The sequence below is a fragment of the Phacochoerus africanus genome, chromosome 4, assembly GCF_016906955.1.
Source record: "Phacochoerus africanus isolate WHEZ1 chromosome 4, ROS_Pafr_v1, whole genome shotgun sequence".
Taxonomy (NCBI): Eukaryota; Metazoa; Chordata; class Mammalia; order Artiodactyla; family Suidae; genus Phacochoerus; species Phacochoerus africanus.
The window spans coordinates 14,200,631-14,225,545 of record NC_062547.1 but is presented as its reverse complement, the minus strand read 5'-3'; the positions used below and the strand labels follow the sequence as shown (position 1 = coordinate 14,225,545).

The 24,915-nt window shown below is 36.9% G+C and overlaps 2 protein-coding genes across 2 annotated transcripts; both read right to left on the bottom strand.

Moving 5' to 3' along the window:
• Nucleotides 1-2,293: 2,293 nt before the first annotated feature.
• LOC125123998 (olfactory receptor 5M8-like) lies at nt 2,294-3,282 on the bottom strand. Its single transcript, XM_047774177.1, has one exon. It carries the CDS (start codon nt 3,269-3,271, stop codon nt 2,336-2,338), a length of 936 nt encoding a protein of 311 aa, XP_047630133.1. The 5' UTR covers nt 3,272-3,282; the 3' UTR covers nt 2,294-2,335.
• Nucleotides 3,283-14,836: 11,554 nt separating this feature from the next.
• Nucleotides 14,837-15,787, bottom strand: LOC125123997 (olfactory receptor 1030). The gene has a single exon (XM_047774175.1). The coding sequence runs from the start codon at nt 15,785-15,787 to the stop codon at nt 14,837-14,839; it is 951 nt and encodes a 316-aa protein (XP_047630131.1).
• Nucleotides 15,788-24,915: the final 9,128 nt, after the last annotated feature.

Below are 24,915 nucleotides of genomic sequence, written 5' to 3'. Positions count from 1 at the left end.
TGGAAAATTCCCTAAAAGTGAGTTCAAATTTGAACTCAGAACATTCTTTCTTCAAAATGTAATTGGGGGAAATATTCCCTACAAATAGTATTTGATATTCCCAATAATTCCATGAGATGGGCATCGGTCAACATGTTTTCCTGTCAGTTATGAGAATCTGCTGACCATCCAGTGAATAAGGAGTCCCTTTTCTGGCATCTGTTCCTCTGACTGTTTCTCCCATTTGTTAAGCTCTGGCCACATGGCCTTTCTTTTTGCTGCCCCATCCCTGAAACTTTGTTCTTGCTATTGATTCTTTGGGTTACAGTTCCCAGTGATCTGTTTATGTTTGCCTTCTTCTGATCATTTAGGCTTCAAACTCTCCTTCTCCGGCAGTCCTTTCCTATCAGTGGCATCCACAACCCAGGCGTCTGACTCTGCCAAGTCATCATCTTTTACGTTGCCTTGGTCCATTGCACTTCACAGTATCAGAAATATTTTATTATCTGCTCATTTCGATGTCTTGCTATCTCACTCTCCATTCCACTCTAGAATATATAGAAGGACTTTATTTCTGTCTTGTTTATTGCTAAATCTCCAGTTTGTAATATATTGCCCAGTAATCAACATAGGTTGAATGAATGAAACATTTCAAACGAATAGTAGCAATCACTACCTCAAGATAGCAGCTCTGCAAGAGACCCAGAGAACAACCCCAAGAGAATCCAAAAGGAGGATAGAGAGTCTCCAGGGATGAAATGTGTCAATTATAGATCATGTATCAGGTTTACCTCTGCAGAGGTGTTTTAGAGTTCTGCAGAAATTTGGGGAAAAGTAGGTACAAAAAGAAAAGCAAAAAAATAAGACAACCATTACCTCTACAAAAATCAGATAAATGGTACAAGAGCATTCCCAGGATTACTCATAGTGTTACTAACACTCATAGAGTTTTCATAGTATTTTTCAGGTACTACTGATTTCATGCTCATAGTAATTTTAACAAGAAATATTGATTAAAGAAAAATTTGAATGTGGTCATATTGTGAAAATGAGAAGTGATGATTCTGGGATAGGGATGCAGGGATTGGTAAAGAATGCTAATACCTTATCAATAATAAATTGATGTCAATCAATCATGGCCATGACTGAAAAATCAATAAATAGATATATAAGCATATAATGCAAAAGGGGTTAATGACCAAAGGAAATAACAAAAAGGTGTTATCTACGGGGGGATTGAGTTGGAAAAGAATGATACAAGAGTTTATATAACGTATTCCATTGTGGCTCAGCAAAAACGAATCTGACTACTATCCCTGAGGATACGGGCTTGATCCCTGGCCTCACTCACTGGGTTAAGGATCTGGTGTTCCTGTGAGCTGTGGTGTAGGTCATAGACACAGAGCTCAGATCTGGAATTTTGGTGGCTGAGGTGTAGGCCAGCAGTTACAGCTCCAATTAGACCCCTAGCCTGGGAACCTCCATAATGCCACAGGTGCAGCCCTAAAAAAAAAAAGTTTATATAAGTCTTATACTATTATTTGACTTTTAAAACAATATTTATATGTTAGAATTATAAGTAGTAATTAGAATAAGAAATTTCAGCTAAACTCATGCATATGTGTAAAAACGTAGAAATAAAAGACTAGAAGAACATACAACACCAAATGTGATTCCTTTGAAGGTTGTGGTATTTAATTTCTAAATTATATGCATCTGCGTGATTGAATGTTGTGGAATTAATATTGTATCAGTCAGAAGAGGCTGCATCCAACCCTGGAGTTAAGCAACTAAACATATTGTAGTAGTTTATAAAACAAAGGGCATTTGTCATCTATTCCACATTTCTATTGTGAGATGGCTGGGGGCTCTGTTCCATATATTCACTCAAGAACCCATGCTTAAATCTTGAATCTTTCTGGTCACCATAGAAGGAAAAATAAATAAATAAATAAATAAATAAATAAATAAATAAAGTTATCTACTGCAGATTCTTTCATCTGCAATGAAATGTTCAACTGAGAAGGGACACAGGAATTTGAATTTAACTCATTTTTTGGAAGTAGCTATATATTTCCACCTAAAACCGAGGGGGGAGGAAATGTAATGGTCTCATGTCCACAAAAGGCAAATAAATTAAAATAACTAGTGAGCAAGATAAATGACAAATGCACACATGAAATTTTGTAATCAAATTTTTATTTTTGTTTGTATTTTTTTAAAAAATCATTAAAGGTTCAAGAAATGTAGTGCCCCATTGGAGTACCACATTTCTCATTTCACCATCACTTCTATCCTGAAATTTATGGAAAAAAATCTAGAAAACAACTAGAGACCAAAATAAGAGGGATATATTTTAAGAAAATATTTTTTTCCTTAACAGCTCTTTGGTTAATGCTTCTCTCACATCTTTGTTTCTAAGGCTATAAATCATGGGGTTCAGCATGGGAATTACTGTAGTATAAAAGACAGCAACCATTTTCCCCTGTTCCACAGATTCCTTCGAAGGCGGTCTAAGATACATGAAGAAAAGAGTTGCATAAAATATAATGACAGATGTCAGATGAGAGCCACAGGTAGAGAAGGCTTTGCGCCTGCCTTCTGTGGCCCGGACCCTCAGGATAGCAGGAAATATGTAGATGTAGGAAATGAGGATGATGAGGAGAGAAAAGGAAAGGTTACATCCAGCCACTACAAACATGGACAATTCTTTGTTGTAGGTGTCCGAACAAGCCAGCTTAATCAGTGGTGGGTCGGCACAGTAGACGTGGTTAATTTCACTGGGGCCACAGAAGACTAGGCTGTGGGTCCACATGGTCTCCATCAGGCCAGTCAGTGCTCCGTACACATAAGGCACCACGATGAGGGACGTGCACACACCCTTGGACATCCTGCTGCCATAAAGCAGAGGGTTGCAGATGGCCAGGTACCGATCAAAGGCCATCACAGCCAGGATGTAGATCTCCACGTGGACCAAGGCAATAAAAAAGTAGCACTGCACCAGACAAGCAGGATAGGAAATGGTTTTCCTCTCTGCTAAGAAGATCCCCAGCATCTTGGGGGTCACGTTGGAAGAGAAGCACAGGTCCACAAAGGATAAGTGGCTGAGGAAAAAGTACATGGGTGTGTGGAGGCGGACACTGACCCGGATGAGGACAATCATGCCAAGATTCCCTGCCACCGTGACCATGTAAATGCCCAGAAACAGCACAAAGAAGAGGACCTGCAATTCCAGGCGGCTGGTCAGTCCCAGGAGAATGAATTCAGCCACCGAGGTGGAGTTTCTTCTCATAATTTCCTTCCATGGAAAATGAGAACTTAGGATCAACACAGAAAATTCTTTAAGTGGAAAAAATTCATGTTATCTTAGGGACACTGTTGTTGTTTTATTCCCTCTGTAGTTTTTCCTTTCCTTTCCCATGATGGTTTTGTCCAGGGAGATACTAGAAATAGTGGTTTAATTTAAAAAGAAACTAATTAAACTTTAGTAAACGCTTAAACCAGGAGTTTCCACCACAATGCAGTGGGTTAAGAATCTACCTGCAGTGGCTGGGGTCACTGGAGAGGCCCAGATTTGATCCCCTCCTAGCAGTGGATTAAAGGATCTGAAATATGTCCAAGCTGTAGCTCAGATTCAATCCCTGGCCCTGGAACTTCGGTATGCTTCAGGTGTAGCCATAAAATTAAAAACAAACAAACAAACAAACAAAAAACACACTTAAACTGACTCTGGGTCTCTCTCACTACTCAGCTTCAAATACGTTTCCTTGCTAACCATTCTCTTATTTCTCTATTTATAGTTTTGGTTTATGTCACTACATTTCTTACCATCTACATTTCTACATTATTTTCTTTATTTCACTTAATCTTAGGTCATTTTTTCCATTGTAAATTTTGCCAATCAGTGCCAATAAACAAATAGGTACTCACCACTTAACTAAACGATTTGCTTGCTGGAAGTTGAGAATCTTGTACCAAATATTCTCTTTCTGGCAACAATTATTTCTTCCGGGACAAGCCAGATAAAATCATCTAGGTTCTTTGTAAAAAGTCACTAAGTGATAAGATACATCTTAATTCACCTTCGTAAAATATAAAAGGCCACTATTTTCTATTTTAAAATGACTAGAGACTATTTGGGGGAAAATGAAAGAAAAGATAAGTCTTTGAAAAGCCGCAGTTGCAAATCTTTTATCATGATTGGGACTGCACGTAATGGACAGGAAATTTTGAAAAGTCTTCTGTCATCTTTCCAGTTAATTCAGTAAACTTTGGCAAAGCTAATTTTTCCATCCCTGTACCTCAATTAGATCACAGTAATTACTTAGTCCAGCATGTTGTCTAAAACTGTGAAAACAGATTAATATCGCACACACTAGGATTCGATGAGAGTCTAAGCTAGAAGCTGTGCCCAGCCCCCTTATTCATTTTAGCGTTCACTCCGTGGATCTAGAATTGGTCTTTAGGGAACAGCACTTAGAAAACAAAGCCAAAGTAAACAAAACAAAGAGCCACAAAAACCTCCCTTTTCTTTGTTTATTCTCAGGCTAGATTAGCTACAAAGAAAGGTGCAATTGTTATCTATCCCTTTTAACACAGGCTTGCTCTCTCCTTCCACTTTTCTGCCTACCACTGGCTGCAATAAGGATGAAGTGCTGAGCCACTCTGGATCATACGGGTGAGATGGCAGAAAAATGAGTGAAGACATTTGACAACCAAACAAATATACGCACAATCTAAAAGTTGAGAGTTATTTTTTATTTGGTGGACAAAACTGAGGACGTAAGCCCAGGAGGCTGCATCTCAAGTCACCCTGAGAAAACTGGTCCAAATAGGTGAGGGGGGAGCCAGGATATATGAGTTTTGCAACAAAGGGCAAGTAGTAGGAACAAAAGATTACTGTTAATAAAAGAGAACAAGAGAGCTCAAGTTAAGGAATTTATCATTTTTCTACGTCTGTAAAGATGCAAGGATCTGAGGTCACTGAAATTATTCCTTTGATATTCACCTCAGCTATCCAGGGCCAGTATTCTGTGTTTTCACATCCTGAATTTCCTCAGGGCTCACTCTCAGGAGTGGCTGCAGTCTGATGGCTGCTAGATGGCGAGTACTCTTTGTTTCCTTCCTGAGTTCCCTTGGGGCTCACCGCGGTAGGTGGCTGCAATTGCTGAGGACTATAACATCTTTTGTTTACTGATCTGGCAGGCAATATTTTATTTCTGACATTGAAACTTATAAAATCATGGCAGTCTTGAACTGATAAACCTGCTCAGAATTCCATATAAATGAGAATGGAACTTCTAATTTGTTTAACTGTTTTCTTTGCCTCTTGCAGGAATGGAAAGTATTATCCAACTAATGCAAACCTTTAAAATCAGTGCCCAAGACTCCCATAAGCCTGACTGCTATATAAGATAACACTACATCATGATAATAATTAGTTAAAATTTAATTTATCTTTCAGGGTTTATGCCCAAGGATCACACTATAATTTAAAAACGGTGACAATAATGCTTAGATAACCCAGCTATCAGGCTCTTAAAACCTTGTAAAATTGCCTTAAACCTCTTTTCTCTCCATCCCATGCTATTTGAAAATCCAAAATGCACACAATACACATACACACAGCAATACTATGGAATGCAGGTGAAAGATAATATTTTTTGGAAAAAGAATAAAAAGTAAAATTTAAATGATAGTCACATTTATTCTCTAAATTCCTGCCTTGCACCCTAACACAGAGGATTTTTCCACTGATTATTTTGTAGTGTTTAATTCCCAGCTTTGTTACACCTCTCTGGTTTCTCTTGTCTCCCCCCATCGTAGTTCTTACCTCTTTTCTTTTCTGGAATGACTCATGAGCTCCAGATTTTCCTCTCCATATTTAACGGTTCACCTTTGGCCTCTGCATGTGCATGAATTTCCGTGCAATTAGGAAGGAGGGTGTCCCACTAATTTTTTCTCATCTCCTACTAGAGAAAACATTGAAAGATCATGTTGTACCCTGCTGTGCATTTATATCCTATTCTTACATCCCACCTTTCTTAAAAATGGTCTACCATCTGGGGTTCCTGTTGTGGTGCAGGAGAAACAAATCTGACTAGCATCCATGAGGAAGTGGGTTCAATTCCTGGCCTCGCTGAGTGGGTCAGGGATCCTGCGTTGCTATGGCTGCAGTATAGGCCATCTGCTGTAGCTCCCATCCGACCCCTAGTCTGGGAACTTGCATATACCAGAGATGCAGCCCTGAAAAAAAAAAAAAAAAAGTCTACCACCTGTGATAATCTATGTGGGAAAAGAATCTGAAAGAGAATGCATGGTTGAATCATTTGTTGTAAAACAAATTTATCATAGCCTTGTATATAAACTGTACTTCAATAAAACTTAAAAAATGGTCTACCAAGGTATCTTTGTGCTTTCCAAAATTAATACATATCCATTTGGAACTGGAAAGATTTAATTTGAAAAATCACAACTATGTTTGGAACTGGGCAGATTTAGTTTGAAAAATCACGACTATGTTATGTATTAGTTTTATAATTGTAGAGAATAAAATATTTATGAGCAGTGTTCTACTGGAAAATATTGTTCCAGGGATTTTCTCTGAGGGTTTAAAAAATTATAATGTATGTAAGTATCTGACCATGTGTGAGTCACATAAAGCCATGAAATTCTTTTTTAGTTTAATATTTAGAAGAAATAAAAAAATCAGATTTTATCATTGGTATTTCCCAGATAATTAACCCTAATCTTTTCTACGTGGACTTTTAACTATTTCTAATCATCTACTTATTTCTATCAGATAAGAAATTAGAATCTGAAAAAGACTGTATATATTTATATGTATAACTGATTCACTTTTCTGTACACCTGAAACTAACACAATATCGGAAGTCAACTACACTCCAATTACAGTTAAAAATAATAGAAATTGGATTCCAAGTGTACTAGTAATCTTTTGGCTAGTTCCTAATATATGCAAAATAGACATCCTAAAACGACGTAGGAAAACCAAAGGGCTTTCCAAAGTTATAAGTGAGGGAAATGGTTGCTTGTATTTATAAGGTTGATTTCTTTTCCCTGTGGCATTATCTTTTTTTTCAAGTCAGGATTAAGCAATCAATTCTTATAATTAAAAGTTCCTTGAAGATAGTTCAGAAACTTTGAATGTGGAAATTAGGACTAGCTTAAGCATCTCTCCTGTGTTTTCTTCTTCATCTTCCTTGGTAGTGACCTTGCCCACTGCTTGCCATGCATTGTTAGGTACCATGCTCCCTCAGTACTGCCATCACTCAGAAGAAAGAGCTGCACAAAAGAGTAAGTTAGTCATTCATTTTACTTGGTCATCAATTCAGCAAGGGCTTATTTTCACCACATGGATTAATTGCAGTGATCATACATTCATTTGAAAGAAAACAATATTTTGGTCTTCCTTGTCCTGATTTTTTAAAAAATACATGTAAATTTTTCTAAATATATATGTGTGTACACACACACACACACATTTTTAAGAAAAAGGAAAGACCACGGGCAAATGAAATCAATTAGAGACACATTAGAAACTCATTTTAAAAACTTAAGCGTTCCTGGGTGGCACAGAAGGTTAAGGATCTGGCATTGTCTCTGTGGCTTGTGTTACTGCCGAGGTGTGGGTTTGATCTCCAACCCAGCACAGTGGGAATGGGTTAAGAATCCTGTTTTGCTGCAGCTATGGCTCAGATTTGACCCCTTGCCCCCAAACTTCCTTATGCGGCAAGTGTGGCAAACAAAACAGAACAAAACAAAACCTCGAGTTAACATTCTTAAGCCCACTGTACAGCTGAAGATACTGAGCTTAAAAGAGAATAAGCAATTTTCTCAAATTCAAACTGCTAAGTGGACTGACTTGCTGAGATGAGAACGCACATCTGACTACAAATCTCTTGGTTTTAGTCATGAACATTTATAGATTCCCTCAGAGTTCATCTCATTTCACCAAAGGATTAAACATCTACTACCATGAATCAAAAAATCCCCATGCTTTCTAGGTTTATAGAAGCAATTTCTAATACATTCGTTACAATATTTAGCTAGAGAGAGAACTAAGAAAAGTGGGTTTAATTACACTTCAATGATTCTTTTTCTAGAGTCTAGTCCATTAGTTTTAGGCAAAGTACCCTACGTCAGCTTCTTCAACTTTAAAATGTTAAATATGTATATACTAGGTGTCATTTCCAATCCAAATATTTTACCCTTCATATTTCTTAATATTTAAGAAAATCAAATACATATCTTGGGACTTTTTTGGGGACTCTCAGTGATAAGAACTTTGTTTTTCCTTAGAGGTTAGTGGTGCCAACTTAAAAAAAATATACGCACAAGCTAAAAGTTGACAGTTAAGTTTTATTGGAGGCCAAATGAGAACTGTAGCCTGGGAGGCAGCATTTCAGATAGCTCTGAAAAACTGCTCCAAAGAGGTAAGCAGGAAAGTCAGTATATATGTGATTTTGGTGGAGGGAAAGGTACGTGCACTCCAGCACAAAAATTGCAGAAGTTTGCTGCTAGTTTCTTAAAGGTTACTTCTAGTCACAAGGAGCAGATGACACCATGAAGGATTTTAGTGCTTTTCTAGATAGAAGGGGATGCAAGAATTTGGCTCATAATTTTTTTTCCAGAAAATAATTTACTGTCTAAGACATGTTCTGCCAGTTTTCCCAAAGCACAGGGTGCCTCCCTCTTGATCTTCACCCTGAGCTTCTTTCAGGGGGTGTTGAGGGTCCGCAAGTGCTGTGGCTCATGATTCAATCCATGTAGAGGCAGATGGTGAGTGCCCAGCTCTAATTTACAGTGGAACTCAGCTTCTGCTCAGCAACTGGGGGGATAAGGGTGCTTCATAACCCTGTATGCTGGGACCTTGATAACAGCAGGAAGTGGGCAGCAGGACCCTAAATCTGTAAAGAAGTGGGGAGCTAAAAAGACAGCAAAGATAAGAAAAGATAAATAAGTAACCAATTCTTATGGTTTTTGTTTGTTCGTTTGTTTTAATAAAGTTAAGCCCAAAATGGAAGCAAAGAATTCAAAATCTTGGCAAGAAATGAAATCGGCCTGGGAAGCAGACTGTCATTTGCCAGATTAATAATGGAGACCATTCAATCATACCGTCACTGTCTACCTTGGTCAAAAGAAATCACTGCTCTTTACAGAACTCTTGTGTCAACTAAAAAAATACAATGTGAAAGTTGACAGTTAAGTTTCATTTGGGGTGAAATTAGGACTTAAGCTCCAGAGACAGCATCTTAGGTAGCCCTGAGAAATCACTCCAAGGAGGCAAGGAGGGAAGCTAGGATATATGAGTTCTGGCAACAAAAGGGAGGTACTAGGAACACAAGATAGAGAGAACCAGACTTACAGAAGATTTACAGGAAACCATTTCTATGGGAAGACGTAAAGGCCTGGGATTACTGGAATCACTCCTTTGGTATGCCTTCCTGAGTTCCCTGAGGGCTCGATGGCCCACCCTTGGAGGTGGCTGTACTCACAGGTGACCGCGACATCCTTCGTTCGGGCCACTAATGACAGCCCAGGAAGACATAAGTCATAAAGGGGAAGGGGGAGGTGCACGCAGCCATGCACACATTTTACAGATGTTCTCTGCTGGTCTCATGAAGGTCACCACAAGTCACAGACATTGATCATCACTGATGGGCCCGAGTGTTCCTCTAGATATGAGGAGATGCAAGAATTGGGCTCATAAAATCATCTCCTGAAAATATCCAGCTACCTGAAAGCCCATTCTTCCAGCCTTCCCAGGGCACAGAGTGCCTCTCTCCTGGTCTCCACCCTGATCTCCACGCAGGGGGGTGCTGTGGGTCGGCAGCTGCAGTGGCTCACGTTCTACTCCACGTAGGGGAGAAGCACAGTGAGGACTCTCTGAAATGCTATGCAGAGATAGCTAACTCAAATGCTCCATATACTCCTAAACATATTCTGGACTTCCACTATGATTCATGGCAAATAATTTTATTAGTAGCTGAGCAGCTGCAAAGTGGCAAGACACCGTGATGATGTTCCCTGTTGCCAACTCTGCAGAAAACAGCTATGATATTAAGTCTATACAAAACCACATCTATAGGCAATGGTGGCTACATTAATGTATAATATTTCGGGCCCCATACTATAGCTATACAAAAACTGGGTAACCATGTGGATAGGATTGTCAGAGAAAGCAGCAGGAACAAAATATTGAGTTAACAGGAATGCGATCATGTCATACTGTTCAAATAAATTGGATGAGGAAATGAGACTTTTAAATAAAAAGTTCACCAGAATGTGTGGAATTGGTGGATTCACAAAGAGACCAGATGAGGGTAGGATCTGAAGAGTTAGGCCTAAGGTTTCCACAAAAAAGAGAATACAAATAAACAGGAACAAGACAAAGAAACCAGGCTGCAAAACGGGACAACTGGTCAACCTCAGGAAGCTAAACTTCTCTCTTGTCTGATTTATTCTGAACATTTCCAGATGATTTCTTCTGTTTAAGGAAATAAAAACATATTTGTTATACATGAATAAATTATACACATTTATGATTCCATCAATATGTTTCATATTTTTGAATTCTCATCACTTTATAAGACTTACATTATAATTTATATTTTTTACAATTATCTATATTTATATCTATCTATTTTATCTATTTTCTTATGGAGGACAGACTGTACCAGGCTAAGCAGTAGAGAACTAATTGCTTTTAAACATTATATCTGACCTTATGGCATTTATAGCATCATCGGGAAAACAAGCTTTAATTAAGCAACCAAATCTATCAGAGTGTTCTAACTAAAGAGTGATAAATATAAAATGGAAATATACAGAAAGCTATGAAAGGAAGATGAGTCTCAAATAGATGAAGTTATTTCCTAGCTAACAATAAATATGAGAACTTTTACTGAGTGAAAACTATTAAGCAGGTAATGTGGTCAGTATTTAATGTATTAGTCCATTTCTTCTACACAGCTTCCCTATGAGAAAGTACTATATATTAAATTATAGAGGAGAGAAAAACTGAGGGAGGGAAAAGCTGAGTAATCTTCTCAGTAAATCTGATTACAGAGTTCATGCTTTTAACTATTAATTTGGCTCATAAATGATGTAATCAGGCTCCAACTACAAATCTCACTTTACTGAACAAGCTGAATTTGTCTATTATAAAATAGAATGTTTTATCAGAGTAAACTGTATCATTAAGTGGCCATACAACTGTCAAATACCTGATGAACAATGCTTTTGGAAGACGGAAAATGATAGTTTTATTCATTGCATGGATTTTCTCTTCAACAAAATATATTGAAAGAAAAGTATGGTACAGTAGAAAAACAAAAACAAAACCAATAAGCTTTGGATCCAGATACATTTGAATTTCTCTTCTAAGCTATGTGATTTTAGGTTAAAAATTACTCTGCCATTTTTGTATGCTCATATTTAAAATAGAATTTGTAACACTGAAACTTACACATTACGTGAAACTATATTAAAAAAATGTCTGATCTTTGGGAAGTAATATTATTTCTTCCTCTCTCCTTCATGGTGTGTAAGCATGAGTGTGAAAGTCTAAACATTCTTCAGATATCCAATACACCCAGGAAAATAAATGACACATGAATAAAAATGTTAGACTTACAGCATTACCATTCCCTGGAATATGCAATTTTTAAAAAATACATATGGGGAGTTCCCATCGTGGCTCAGTGGTTAGCAAACCTGACTAGCATCCACGAGGACATGGGTTTGATCCTTGGCCTTGCTCAGTGGGTTAAGGATCTGGCATTGCCCTGAGCTGAGGTGTAGGCCGCAGATGCGGCTTGGATCCTGAAGTGCTGTGGCTCTGATGTAGGTCGGTGGCTGCATCTCTGATTGGACTCCTAGCCTGGGAACATTTATATGCCATGGGTGAGGCCCTATAGGGACAAAAAAGGCAAAATAAATAAATAAATAAACAAATAATACGTTTGGATCATTTTTCCTGAAGAAAACTACCAGTTAGAGTCATGATATTTCAGATAGGTCACAAGAAAAATATAAACAATTTTATTACAATTATTGTTCCTTAGAGAAATGCAATAAATATTCTCTATTCTCTCATGCTTCTTCCATCATCCTGTGGCTAAATTTGTTCAGTAAATGTTAAATACTGCAGATTTAACTTTAAAAGGAAACAGTAAAGATTTAAAAAACTTCTAACATTCTTCATGAGAGGTTTTATAATTAATAATGGGATTCCCTACTTTGAGGTACGAATCCAAGGACTATTGAAATAATTTATACAAAAACATTTCATGAGCACATGCTCACTCTATGAATAGCACAGTGTAATATGAACTAAAATCCAAGACTGTCTGATGTCAGCCAGTCCATTCATGAAAGCAATGGGTGAAAATCCTCTTTTATCTTAAACTTGTGTGCATGAGTATATAATTTTGGGCTTTATACTGTTAGTGTCAGTCATAAATATCAATGATATTATGGGTCACTTGTATTTCTGAACAGTACTGCTAGCTTAAAACTAATACGTTTCCTCAGAGTCACTTGTTGATTCATTCAAAAAATTTTTCTTATATATGCAAAAATGGAGGCTCTTTTTTCACTTTCAAAATGAACATTATTTATTTATTTATTTATTTATTTATTTTATCCTGCAATCATTATCAAACTTTTATTTGGTGTCAAGCCAAGTGAGGCTGTAAAGATAGAGCCATGAACACTCAGAATATTTGAAATAATAAACAGGCTTGTTTTACATAACTGAATGTGTGTGTGTGCTTCAAAGCAATAGATCTCTAGGTATTTGTTTAAGTAGAAGCCAACAAACTATTAACTGAATGTTAAATTTACAAGAATAGTTACTTGTTTGCATGTGTGTTTTAATGCAATTTGTGGGCAATTATTTTTAAAAACTTTTTAAGTAACATTTAGAAATAGAGAGCTTGAAATAATTGAATGAGACAATATAGAATTAATGACAATGAAAATATTATTCCACAGGAAATATTAAGCAAAAATAGGTTCTGTGGTAGAAAGGATGCTTGGAAATATAACTGAGAAAAATGGGCCAATGAGGGACTAATACAGTTATATGGCTTTTCCCTTTCCTTTGAAAGTGACATCAACCACGTGTTTTGTTCAGACCCTGCCTGCCTTATCTGACACAATATTGTATTTGGAGCTATCAGTATGTTGGAGCAGGTGCACAAAAAATGAACAAGTTCTTGTCTTGCACAGTCATAAGACTACAATTCTCTTTCCTCCATAGGATCAACCTTTTCATTTTCCTGTATTATAACACTTAAACAATTGGGTCAATCTTTAGTTTTACAGTTGTACAAAACTATACAATCCTAGAGCTCCTTAAAATTTCCTTCGTACTTGAAGCAGTACTTGGCTCAGTGTAGATACCCAGTAAATATTCATCACCTTCGCCTGTGCCATGCAGCTTCAAAATCACCTGAAATGCTAACAGCTTAAAAAATCAGCTTGTATTTGCATCCCTTAGCATTAAAACATTTACAGATAACCCAACATATTTAATTCTAAAATCGAGTGTATAATAACTGTGATAACAAGTGGGGGTAAAATTTGAACTATAGATTTATAAATGGCAAATACTTTTCACATCCTGAAAAACAGATTGATAGGCAGAGATTAGAGAAGGCATGAAAATCCCAGGCCCTAAGAGGCTGGAATATTGATAAACTCTAGAGAAGTCACAGTGCTCCTGAAGCAGGCCCTAACTCTTTGTAGGAAGCGTTCTTTGTCTACTTCAGCAGTTAATACCTAAAAAATAAAATTGTTTGAAGATTCTTGTTTCCTGTTATGTCCTAAGGAGGCAGATGTCTCTCACAGGCCAGAAGACATAAATGGATGCCAGACATGGACATGAGGGTCTCATTGATTCTAAGCTCTGTCTCCCAAGGCAAGAGCAAGTCTTATCAGCAGTTGTGGTCATATTTCTCTAAATTATGGGATCAAAGCCCCTGCACGGTAAATGCAATGGAATTATAAATGACTAAAGTTAAAGATAGTCAGCATGTGTGTCAACAATTTTGTGGTACATATATGGCCATACCATATTCTTGCTTGCAGATACACAGATTTTTTTTTTTAAATATAAGGAATTCTTGTTTGTTTGTTTTTTTTTTTTCTGGCTTTTTAAGGCCACACCTGCGGCATAGGGAAATTCCCACGCTCGGGGTCGAATCACAGCTGCAGCTGCTGGCCTACACCACAGCCACAACAACGTGGGATCCGAGCCACGTTGGCAAACTACACCACAGCTCACGGCAATGCTGGATCCTTAACCCACTAAGCGAGGCCAGGGATAGAACCTGCATCCTCACAGATGCTAGTCAGATTCATTTCCGCTGAGCCGCAATGGGAACTCCATAAATATAAGGAATTCTTAATAATGGTAACTTTGAGAAGTGAGAATGGAAGATCAGGGTGGGGCAAACAAAAGGAAGTATTTTACTCTTTTATGTTATAATCTTTCAAAGATTGAATGTTACTATAAAAATGTAAACATTTTATAAGGTAAAATTTACATATAAAGTTATAAAGGTAAAAATGTAGGAAGAAAGAAGAATTACTCCCATACCTACATATTTAATAAAATAGTGCCCAAATTTTACACACAATTCACACACATATCACATGTAAACCTAAATTTTTTATACCTGTCTTTACTATTTTGTCATTAGAGTATAGCTTTTCATTATGGATTTAAAATCAACTCTTCTGTAAATGCAGTGAAACTTGTTTCCAGTTCTCATAAACATATTTTTTTAATTTAGTGTGTAAATAAAAATACACTGTAATTTTCCTTCTAAAGTACATTTCTTCTGATCAGTTTCCAAAAAGCTTGTTTCACATCCTTATTCCTCAGACTGTAAATGATGGGGTTCAACATAGGGCTTACAAAAGTGTAGAAAACAGCAATGACTTTGGACTGTTCCACTGACTTGTCCGTGGGAGGTCTAACGTACATGCAGAACAGGGTCCCATAAAACACGGTCACTGCCATCAGGTGGGACCCACAGGTGGAAAAAGCTTTATGCCGGCCTTCAGCAGAACGCATCTTCAGGATGGCAATGAGAATGAAGATGTAGGAGATGAGGATTATGAGAAGGGAGTTGGAGAGGTTAAATCCTGCCACCACGAACATGGAGGTCTCCTTAATGAAGGTGTCAGAGCACGAGAGTCGGATGAGGGGTGGGTCGGCACAGTAGAAGTGATTAATGACGTTGGAGCCGCAGAAGGTCAAGCGGTAGGTCCACGTGATTTCCATCAGGCCACTAAGGAACCCATAGATATACGGACCAGCAATCAGGCAGATACAGACCCCTTTGGACATCTTGCTGCTATACAGCAAAGGATTACAGATGGCCATGTACCTATCATAAGCCATTACAGCTAGCATGTAATATTCAGTGATCACCATGGCGATGAAAAAATAACACTGGATTAAACAGGCTGTATAGGAAATGGTTTTTTTCTCTGATAAGAAGTTTATCAACATCTTGGGGGTCACGTTAGTGGAATAGCACAAATCCAAGCAGGACAAACTGGCAAGAAAGAAGTACATAGGGGTGTGGAGGCGAGAATCTATCCTGATCAACAGCAACATCCCAAGATTCCCGCCCACCGTGATCAAATAGATCCCCAGGAACAGCATAAAGAGGATGGGCTGAAGATCTGGATCATCCGTTAATCCCAAGAGAACAAATTCAGTCACCAAAGTGGAATTTCCTCTGACCATTTTCTTAGGTGCCAGCATCGTTCACTTAGGTGAATTAAAATAAATTAAGTGAATGGGAAGTCCATCATATGCTCTTTCTCTCTCTTTCTCTCTTTCTCTTCTACCCTCAGTTACCCTCACACCCAGCTATTATTAGATGGAGTCACACTGTAGGAGATAGGATATTTAAGAAGATCATAACCCCTAAATCTAGGTGTATAATGTGCAGATGATTTCCCCAAAAGAATGGCTCCTGTGACTCTAATTTGTTTTGGAATGAGAGATTTATGACCCACAACTTGTCTTAAAATGGGATGAACCACCAACTGCCACTTATAATTTGCTATAAAGTCACAGGCTTCATCGTCAATCCCAGGAATGGTTTTGAATAAAATGGTGACATATTTGAAAACATTTTGCTGTCCTTAGTGCATATTTAGAAAGTCAAACCTTGAGACTTGTACTCCCTGCTTGCCTTACTAGAGAGCCCCAAATGGTAAGGGTTTAAAGAAAATAAATTCTGTGGGGCCTTTCATACTGCTATATCCAAAAAATACAGGAGATTATGGTATTCCTATATGAATAGACCAAAGACAAAGTCCCCAAATTTGGAAATAACAAAGTCCTGTATGAATTGCTGATGAAGAAATTTTCACTGAGAAGAGTTTGTATGAATAATGCAAGAGAGGCTTAGATTGGGCAAAGGAAAAGTGGCCAAAACTTAGATCATAGTTTTGTTGCTTATCCATTTATTTATGTTTTCATTTATCCCAGAAAACATTTAAGAAGTTTATAGCACATGACAAAATTTGGCAAATTTTTGCTGCTAGTGGAACACAAATTTAAGCTTCTTGGCAGCCTCTATAAATAGTTCAACGCTTTTCATTTACTGACTTACAATGTCCAGAAGTTATAAAATAAAACTAATCAACGGAGATGGAATTATTCCTAGTACAGAGTTCAGGTGATAATAATTACAAAGAAAGGATTATACTTCCAGATAAAATGTTCATATGCATAATTGTACTATGAGACAAGCTCCAAATTTTAATTTTTCAGGTACTCTCATATAATTTGCACTTTACTTTGTGTTGAAATTAGTACATATTAAGGTTTTTAAAAATCATACCTCCTTGAATTTTTTTTTTATCTCTCTTTTTTTACTTCTATCTTGCCATCCAAGACTCTACTCCCAGGACCACTCTAAGTTTCTTGCCCGATTTGCACTTAAAAGGTGTAAAGTATCTGGAAAACATGATTCCCTATGTGTCAATATTTTTTTATTAAAGTATAGTTGAGTTAAAATATAGAGTCAAATTTTGCTGTACAGCAAAGTGACTCAGTCATACATGCAAGAACAGGTAGCAAATTTAGAATATTTTTGATTAATTTATACAATAAATTCAAAGTAGTTGCATTAGAAATAAAGCCTTCTTTTCCACTAAAAATATCTGAATGATTTTGGAATACTTTATATTAACTGAAAATTATTTGTTTGCATAAACAAGTGCTTAAAGAGCTTGTGCTGCTGGGAGGTGTCAAAGGCTCATATTTAATAGTTGTGGGAAAGGACCTTGATAGCTTCCTGTTTAATTTTACTGCACCCAATGTTTCCTGTATTTAGAAATATTATTTATTTGATATTTATGCAAAAAAGTGACAAAATTTATCCTCCATAAACTCTTCCATTTTTTAGCTCCCTTTCCAATATAGAATACTAAGTAATTCATATTAAATTATTGGAGAGATTGCTGAACCAGTTTTAAAATAGCCATGAATACTTTGTTCTCTGAATGAGAACTATCACACATAAAAAAATAAGTTAAACTTCAATGAGGCAGGGAAGAAGACATCCTTCTAAAAGGGATTTTCCTGTGACATTGGTGTCCAGTTTGAAATTTCTGGGTCATCTGTAGTCAGTGCAGGTAGCGATCAGTTTTTAATAGTCTATGCTCCTTATTTCAAGAAATATAACTGAAATAAAATTCTGCATTAGGAGTTCCCATCGTGGCGCAGTGGTTAACGAATCCGACTAGGAACCATGAGGTTGCGGGTTCAATCCCTACCCTTCCTCAGTGGGTTGACGATCCGGCGTTGCCGTGAGCTGTGGTGTAGGTTGCAGATGCGGCTCGGATCCTGCATTGCTGTGGCTCTGGCGTAGGCCGGTGGCTGCAGCTCGGATTCGACCCCTAGCCTGGGAACCTCCATATGCCGTGGGAGCGGCCCAAGAAATAGCAAAAAAAAAAAAAAAAAAAACCTAAATAAATTGGGTAACAGAGAAAACAGACTTGTGTATGATAATGAATTTGATTCACAAGGATATTGATATGCACATATGTTTACTTTTATTATGTAAAGATGCAAGAAAAAAAGCATCACTTGCAATTTAGCAGAAATTATTGAGCAAAAAACCAGAGGTGACATTTATGGTAAATTGGTAAACATAATAAATATTTGGTGAAAAACTGAAGTTTCAAGAGTTTCCTCTTCTCCTTCTCAAAAAAAAAAAAAAAAAAAAAAAACAGACAAAAAACGAACAAACAAGGAGTTCCCGTCGTGGCCCAGTGGTTAACCTATCCAACTAGGAACGATGAGGTTGCAGGTTCGATCCCTGGCCTTGCTCAGTGGGTTAAGGATTCGGCATTGCTGTGAGCTGTGGTGTAGGTCACAGACACGGCTTGGATCCCACATTCCTGTGGCTCTGGCATAGGCCAGTGGCTATGGCTCCAATTAGACTCCTAGCCTGGGAACCTCCATATGCCGAGGTGCGGCCCTAGAAAAGGCAAAAAGACAAACAAACAAACAAGCAAACAAACAAAAAACTATCAGTGAAACTGCAAAGCTCACTTCTACACATGTCATAGGTACCTGAAATACTACTCATTGAATGTCTATTGGGGAAACTTGTGCCTACTTCAGGGTCCCATTAAAATGATCCAGCAGAATAATTTTGAACCATTGTCACAGTAACTGGCTAGTCCATGTGCCTACAGCTCCCATTTCGTGGTCCTATAAGATGGATTGAATGGGAGAAGAGGGGATGTTGGAGCCAAGGATAGGACAACGGAAAATGGAAATAACTAAACTATGGAAGTTTAGTTTCAGTCTAGAAACTACATCAACTGGTCATTCAGACATAGATAAATCTGCAAGAATAGCTGGGCAAGTAATATTTTAAGGCAAGACATGAAGATAGAGAAGTCAGGTAGTTGGTGGAATCATGCATTTCAAGTGAAGATAAATTTCCCAGGAAGGAGCACCTTCCTCGTCTGTTCTGCTGCAATAAACTCCAGCACGTCCCCTTCCCTTCCCTTTCCATTCCAGTATCTCACAAATATAAGGACAAGGTACATTTCCTGATTACAAAGCATAAACCTAAATATAAACCATGTTAACATACAGTGGCTTCATACTAGCCAATGACATACCAGTAAAATCTCATTTGTGTCTTGATTTAGAAAATTGCCTTTTTACCTTGTTATTGGTGGACCTTTGAGTCCTCATCTATTCAATATCAGACTCTCCTCAATAATTTTCAAATTACAACTCTGGTTCTTTATTCAGGTAGTTACAAGTCCTACACTTATTACTAGTCATATATCTCTTAGTTAATATTTAAAGTTTCCCCAAAATTATCTTTCCCCAATAATTTAAAGAGAGATTTATAAAGTTCCAGGAGCTTTATTTCTTGCTAGAATAAGTTTAATTCTCACTTAATTTCATCTCTCTTTTTTTAATTACTTCATAAAGTTGGCTTTTTGTGGAGGGGGAGAGACTGTTCTTTCAACAGATATTCTAGAAAAGTTTATGAGGCTATCAGGCTGTTACTTTAATATGGTTATTCAATATGTGTTGAATTACTGAATGAATGGAAAGAATGATATTTGTAAAGTGAAATGATGAGTGTAAATACATAATTCCTGTAAAGCTCTATAATTTCTATTGACCATTCTATGTAAGAAATATGTAATGACTTACTTTAACTGGCTAAGAAAATAAGCTAACATGCAAAGCTGATTTTGTTATCACCTGATTCCTATGGCTGAAGATCCAAAATGGAAACAAGGAAAGAAAATGTAGGTACAGAAGTAGAGTTTTCATGCCTACCTGAACCAAAGAAAGACTCTCTCAGCGACACTAGTGCCAAGTGATGAACTGCTGGGAATGATTTATATCCTCCTTGTAATTTGGAGCTTTTATCCCAAAAGTGTTTTTGAACACACTCTGGGGAAATTATTACAATGTTACCACAAGAGAAAACTCTAGGGAAATAGTAATTTATGTAGATTCATTCTCATTAGGGTCTTGGGATTTGCACCATGGGATTGCATCAATTGGTAAACATTTTGAGCTGATTGCTTTGAGTGATCAGGAGATTTTTTGCATTAGGGAATCACAATTTATTTCAATCCTATCAATAGAACAATTAATAAAAATACATAGTGATTACATAATTCATAGACTATCATGGTTCCATGATATCGTCCCAGTCTGAATTGCCTTCCACTAAATTACTACTGAGTATGTTTGCTTAAAAGATCTCATATTGAGAATAAAGTGGTTAAACTCTAAAACCCTGTGAGGAGAGTCATTTGGATAAGATATCATAATGAGTTGAGGTAGAGTCAGTTCAGGGTGATAGGTCCAGGTATTAGAAAGTAACATTTTAGGAGTTCCCTTCGTGGGGCAGTGGTTAACGAATCCGACTAGAAACCATGAGGTTGCGGGTTCAGTCCCTGCCCTTGCTCAGTGGGTTAAAGGATCCGGCGTTGCCGTGAGCTGTGGTGTAGGTCTCAGGCACGGCTCGGATCCAGCATTGCTGTGGAGGCCGGCGGCTACCGCGCCGATTCAGCCCCTAGCCTGGGAACCTCCATATGCCACAGGAGAGGCCCTAGGAAAGGCAAAAAGACAAAAAAGAAAAAAAAAAAAAAGAAAGTAACATTTTATGGAAACCTGGTGAGCATGTAATTTAGCAATATTTATTTGACCAAACAAAATAAAGATGAGGTGACAATGATATGCTTACTTCTTCTTTCCATTTACCAAGTATTCAAGTATTCTCTCATCAAAGATATGCAAATGCAGAAATGACATAATCCATGTGCTTACATAATTCTTATGTCTAACTGTGAAGGCAGGAAACGTGAAGCCTTCAGCAGCAACACATTGCCCAAATGCCGTATGGAAATCAATGCTCTTACAATGGTCGGCTTCTAGATTCTCTGTCATTCTCTCCCTTGTCTATTCATCTAGCCATTAGTGGTCTTGTGACAACCTCTTTCTAAACTTCAAAACCTTCCCATAGGCCTGTCACTGCTTTGAATACTAATTCTTCTAAACTTCCTCAAGTTACTGCCTATCCATGATTTAGATACCTTAAATGTCGATTCCTGAGACAGGTATTCCTCTACCTAAATGAAAACTAATAATCACCATAATCATTCCAGCTTGTCTCACCTTTTTTTTTTTAATAACGTTTACTAAAATTTTTTTTTGGGGGGGGGCACACCTGTAGCATGAAGAAGTTCCTGGGCCAGGGATCTTAACCCATATTACAGCAGGGACCAGAGCCACAGCAGTGACAACACCAGATCCTTAACCATTAATCCACCAGGGAACTCAAATTACAATTTTAATTGTCAATAAAGTGTGGTTTATTTTCATAAGATTTGTCTTCCCTTCCAGACTATTAAATTCCAAGAGAATAGGGGACTATTACTTTATGGTCACTATGTACCCAGCATTTAGTACACTGACTTTCTCTGCTAAGTGTCCTATAAATATTTATTGAGGGAACTGATGGAAAAAATATAGCAGGATTTCACCCACAATGTGTTTTGCTTTTCTTTACATGGTGTTTTAAAATTGACCTATTTTGCATTAACTTATGGTATTATGAAAATTATTTTAAAAATCAAACAAAACAAATGAATATACAAAACAAAACAAAATGAATATCAGGTAGAAATGGGGATTACTAAAGGGGAGGGGTATTGGGAATCAGGCAAAACAGATGAAGGGGGTCAAAAGGTACCAACCTCTAGCTATAAAATAAGGTGTTGGGATATAATGTAGAATTTGTTGCAATGTATATAGTACTTAATCATTATACTGTACAACTGAAATCAATATAATGCTATATATCAATTATGTCTCAGCTTAAAAAAGAAAAACTAAAAAAAAAAGGAAAAACTAAAAATCAAGATAACCCGACTTCCCATGGCTTGCAATCTCTCATGGTAACAAATGACGGTAGCTGGGTAGCAGCTTCTTCCATTAAAGGATAAATGCTCTCTGGGTTGCCAAAAACCCCTCAAATGCTTATTATTATCTTCTCACCTTCATACCAACTTCACTGTTGATTTATACTATTTGATTTTTTTAGTCATCTTATTGAATATAGTGTGAGATGCACTAAACATTTACTTACAACATAGAATAGTAACAAAATAGAGACGATGATTACTTCCACTTACAAAAGCCTGGCAACATAATTCATAGGTGATGTCTTTATATCCACAGTGCCTTGATCAGGTGAGCAAAGGAGAACAAGGCATCTTTCATTTATGAAGGTAGAAAGTCATGACCTTTTGTTGTTGTAATCACATCTGTTCCATTAGAGTTTATGTCAGCTTGCTGGAAGAATCTTAGTTTGCCCTTGAAATAACACCGTCATTAAGACAATCTGATACTTAGTGAAATAACCCAGATTTAACAACAGACGGATGGATAAATACATTGTGTTTTATCTTTAAAATGTAATCCTATTCAATAATAGAAAATATATCAAATAATGGATTCAACCAACAAATGGATAATTCTCCAAAACATTTTGCTAAGTGAAAGAATCTACATAAAAAGGACTATAGCGAGTTTGATTCTTTTTATATGAATTATGGGTATAAAAACAGATATGTGATCATTAATGTCTGGGAGAAAATATTTCCAAATCAAAACAAAAATATTTATAACCATGAGTAATGAAGAAATAATAATACATATGCATTATTTTACATATATATTCAAAAAACTCATAAAACTGCAAAAAAACTAAATAATCCAATTTTTAAAAATGAGCAAAAGACTAGAATAGACATTTTTCCAAAAAAGACATATAAATGGCCAACAAGTACATGAAATAGGTGCTCAATATCACCAATCATCGGTGAAATACAAATCAAAACCTTAGTCGGATATAACCTCACACTGTTAGAATGGCTATTATCAAAAAGGCAAGAGATAATAAGTGCTGGAAAGAATGTGGAGAAAAGAGAACCCAAGTATACTATTGATGAAAATGTAAATTGGTACCGTCACTATGGAAAACAGTGTAGAGGTATGGAGTTTCCTTCAAAAATCAAAAATAAAACTATGATATGCTCCAGTAAAACCATTTCTGGATGTATATCCAGAGGAAATAAGATCGTGATGTCAGAGGTATTTGCGCATGTTCATTTCACCACAGCCAAGACATGAAGACAACCTAAGGGCCCATCAGTTGATTAATGTATAAGACACACACACACACACACACACACACGTATGTTCAAAAAAATATGTATACAATGGACTATTATTCATCAAAAAGAGAAGGAAATTGGCATTTGCTACAACATGAATGATCCTTGAGGACATTATATTAGGTGAAATAAGTTAGACAAACAGGAAGAAAATTACTGAATGATCTCACGTTTATGTGGACTCTAAAAACGTTGGACTAACAGATGGTAGTCAGGGCCTGGAGGTGAGGGAAGTGGGGAGATGTTGATCAAAGGGTACAAACTTCCAGATATAAGATGAATAAAGTCTGAGGAGCTAATGTACAGCATCGTGACCACAGTTAACTCTCTAGTGCGTGGCACATTTGAAAGTGCTAAGAGAAGAGATCTTCAGTGTTTTCACCACTGTAGAAAAACAACAATAAATTGTGCTTAGGTGAGATGATAGATGTGACAACCAGTATTATTACGATAATCCTTTTTCAGTATACAAATATATCACATCATCCCATTGAGCTATCATCACATCATATTAAACTTACAAAATATTACATGTCCGGTATATATCAATAAATTTGGGAAAATACTAGTCAGTATTTTTATAGTATATAGTCTCACTATACATTTTCAATATTAAAATCATAAGGCATGTGTTCTCTGAAAAATATAACTAAATTATAAACATTTAACCATGAAAAATCTCTTAAAATCACAAATATATGTTCATTAAGCACCATCTTCTAAACAGAGGCCCTGGAAAAATAATAAAATATTACAAGCTAAGGGATAAAACATACGAAAATGAGGGGGTTCAGAGAAAGCACACTGTAGGAAAAATATATAAAATTTTGTATAAGAAAAGAAGCAATACAAATCAATAATCCAAATTTCTTAAAAAAAAAAAATAGAAAAGAAGGTAAAAGGAAAACCCAAGTAAGTTCTAAATTTTTTAAGTCCAAGCACACAGAAAGAATTCCCTGTGTTCCTAAATCTGAGTTCCTGGATCCAAGCTTGCAGGTCTGAGGGCAGAGGTAGGTCCCTACAGACAAAGACCACACACTATACCCACAGACACAAGGTCTAGGAAAAGAATGATTGTTCTAGTACTCTCACTTCCTATTCCATACAGGCCAATACACAAGACTGCTCATAAGAAACAGAAAATTACTATCCTGACTCAAAATTTCTAGTTTTACTTTGTAAGTCAGGGGATGCCTACAGAAGGCTGTACTTCTTAGATTCCCAGACATCCCAAAATAGATGGTAACAAAAATAGAATAAATCCAAGGAACTAAGCTGAGAGCATGTTTATTCTGTTTATCATTTTAAAAAGTAAGAGCATACCAGTGTTGCAGGGAATACCAAGCATAATTTTCACTTAGAGCAGGGCTTCTCCAAATGTAATGTGTATACAAAATACCTAAGATTCAGTAAAATACTGACTTAAACATAGTGGATCTGAGGAGCAAAATGCAATTCTTCAATTCTAAATATCCAAACTAGTGCTATTTCTACTGACCCATGGACAGCATATTAAGGGCAAGGATCTAGAATAATAAATAAGTGCAGACTGTTTACTCAGAGACCCGAGGATTTTTGAAACATGGCCAGAAAGAACTTGAAAACTCATCACAAAAATCCAAAGACATTTGAGACAAGGGATTGGAA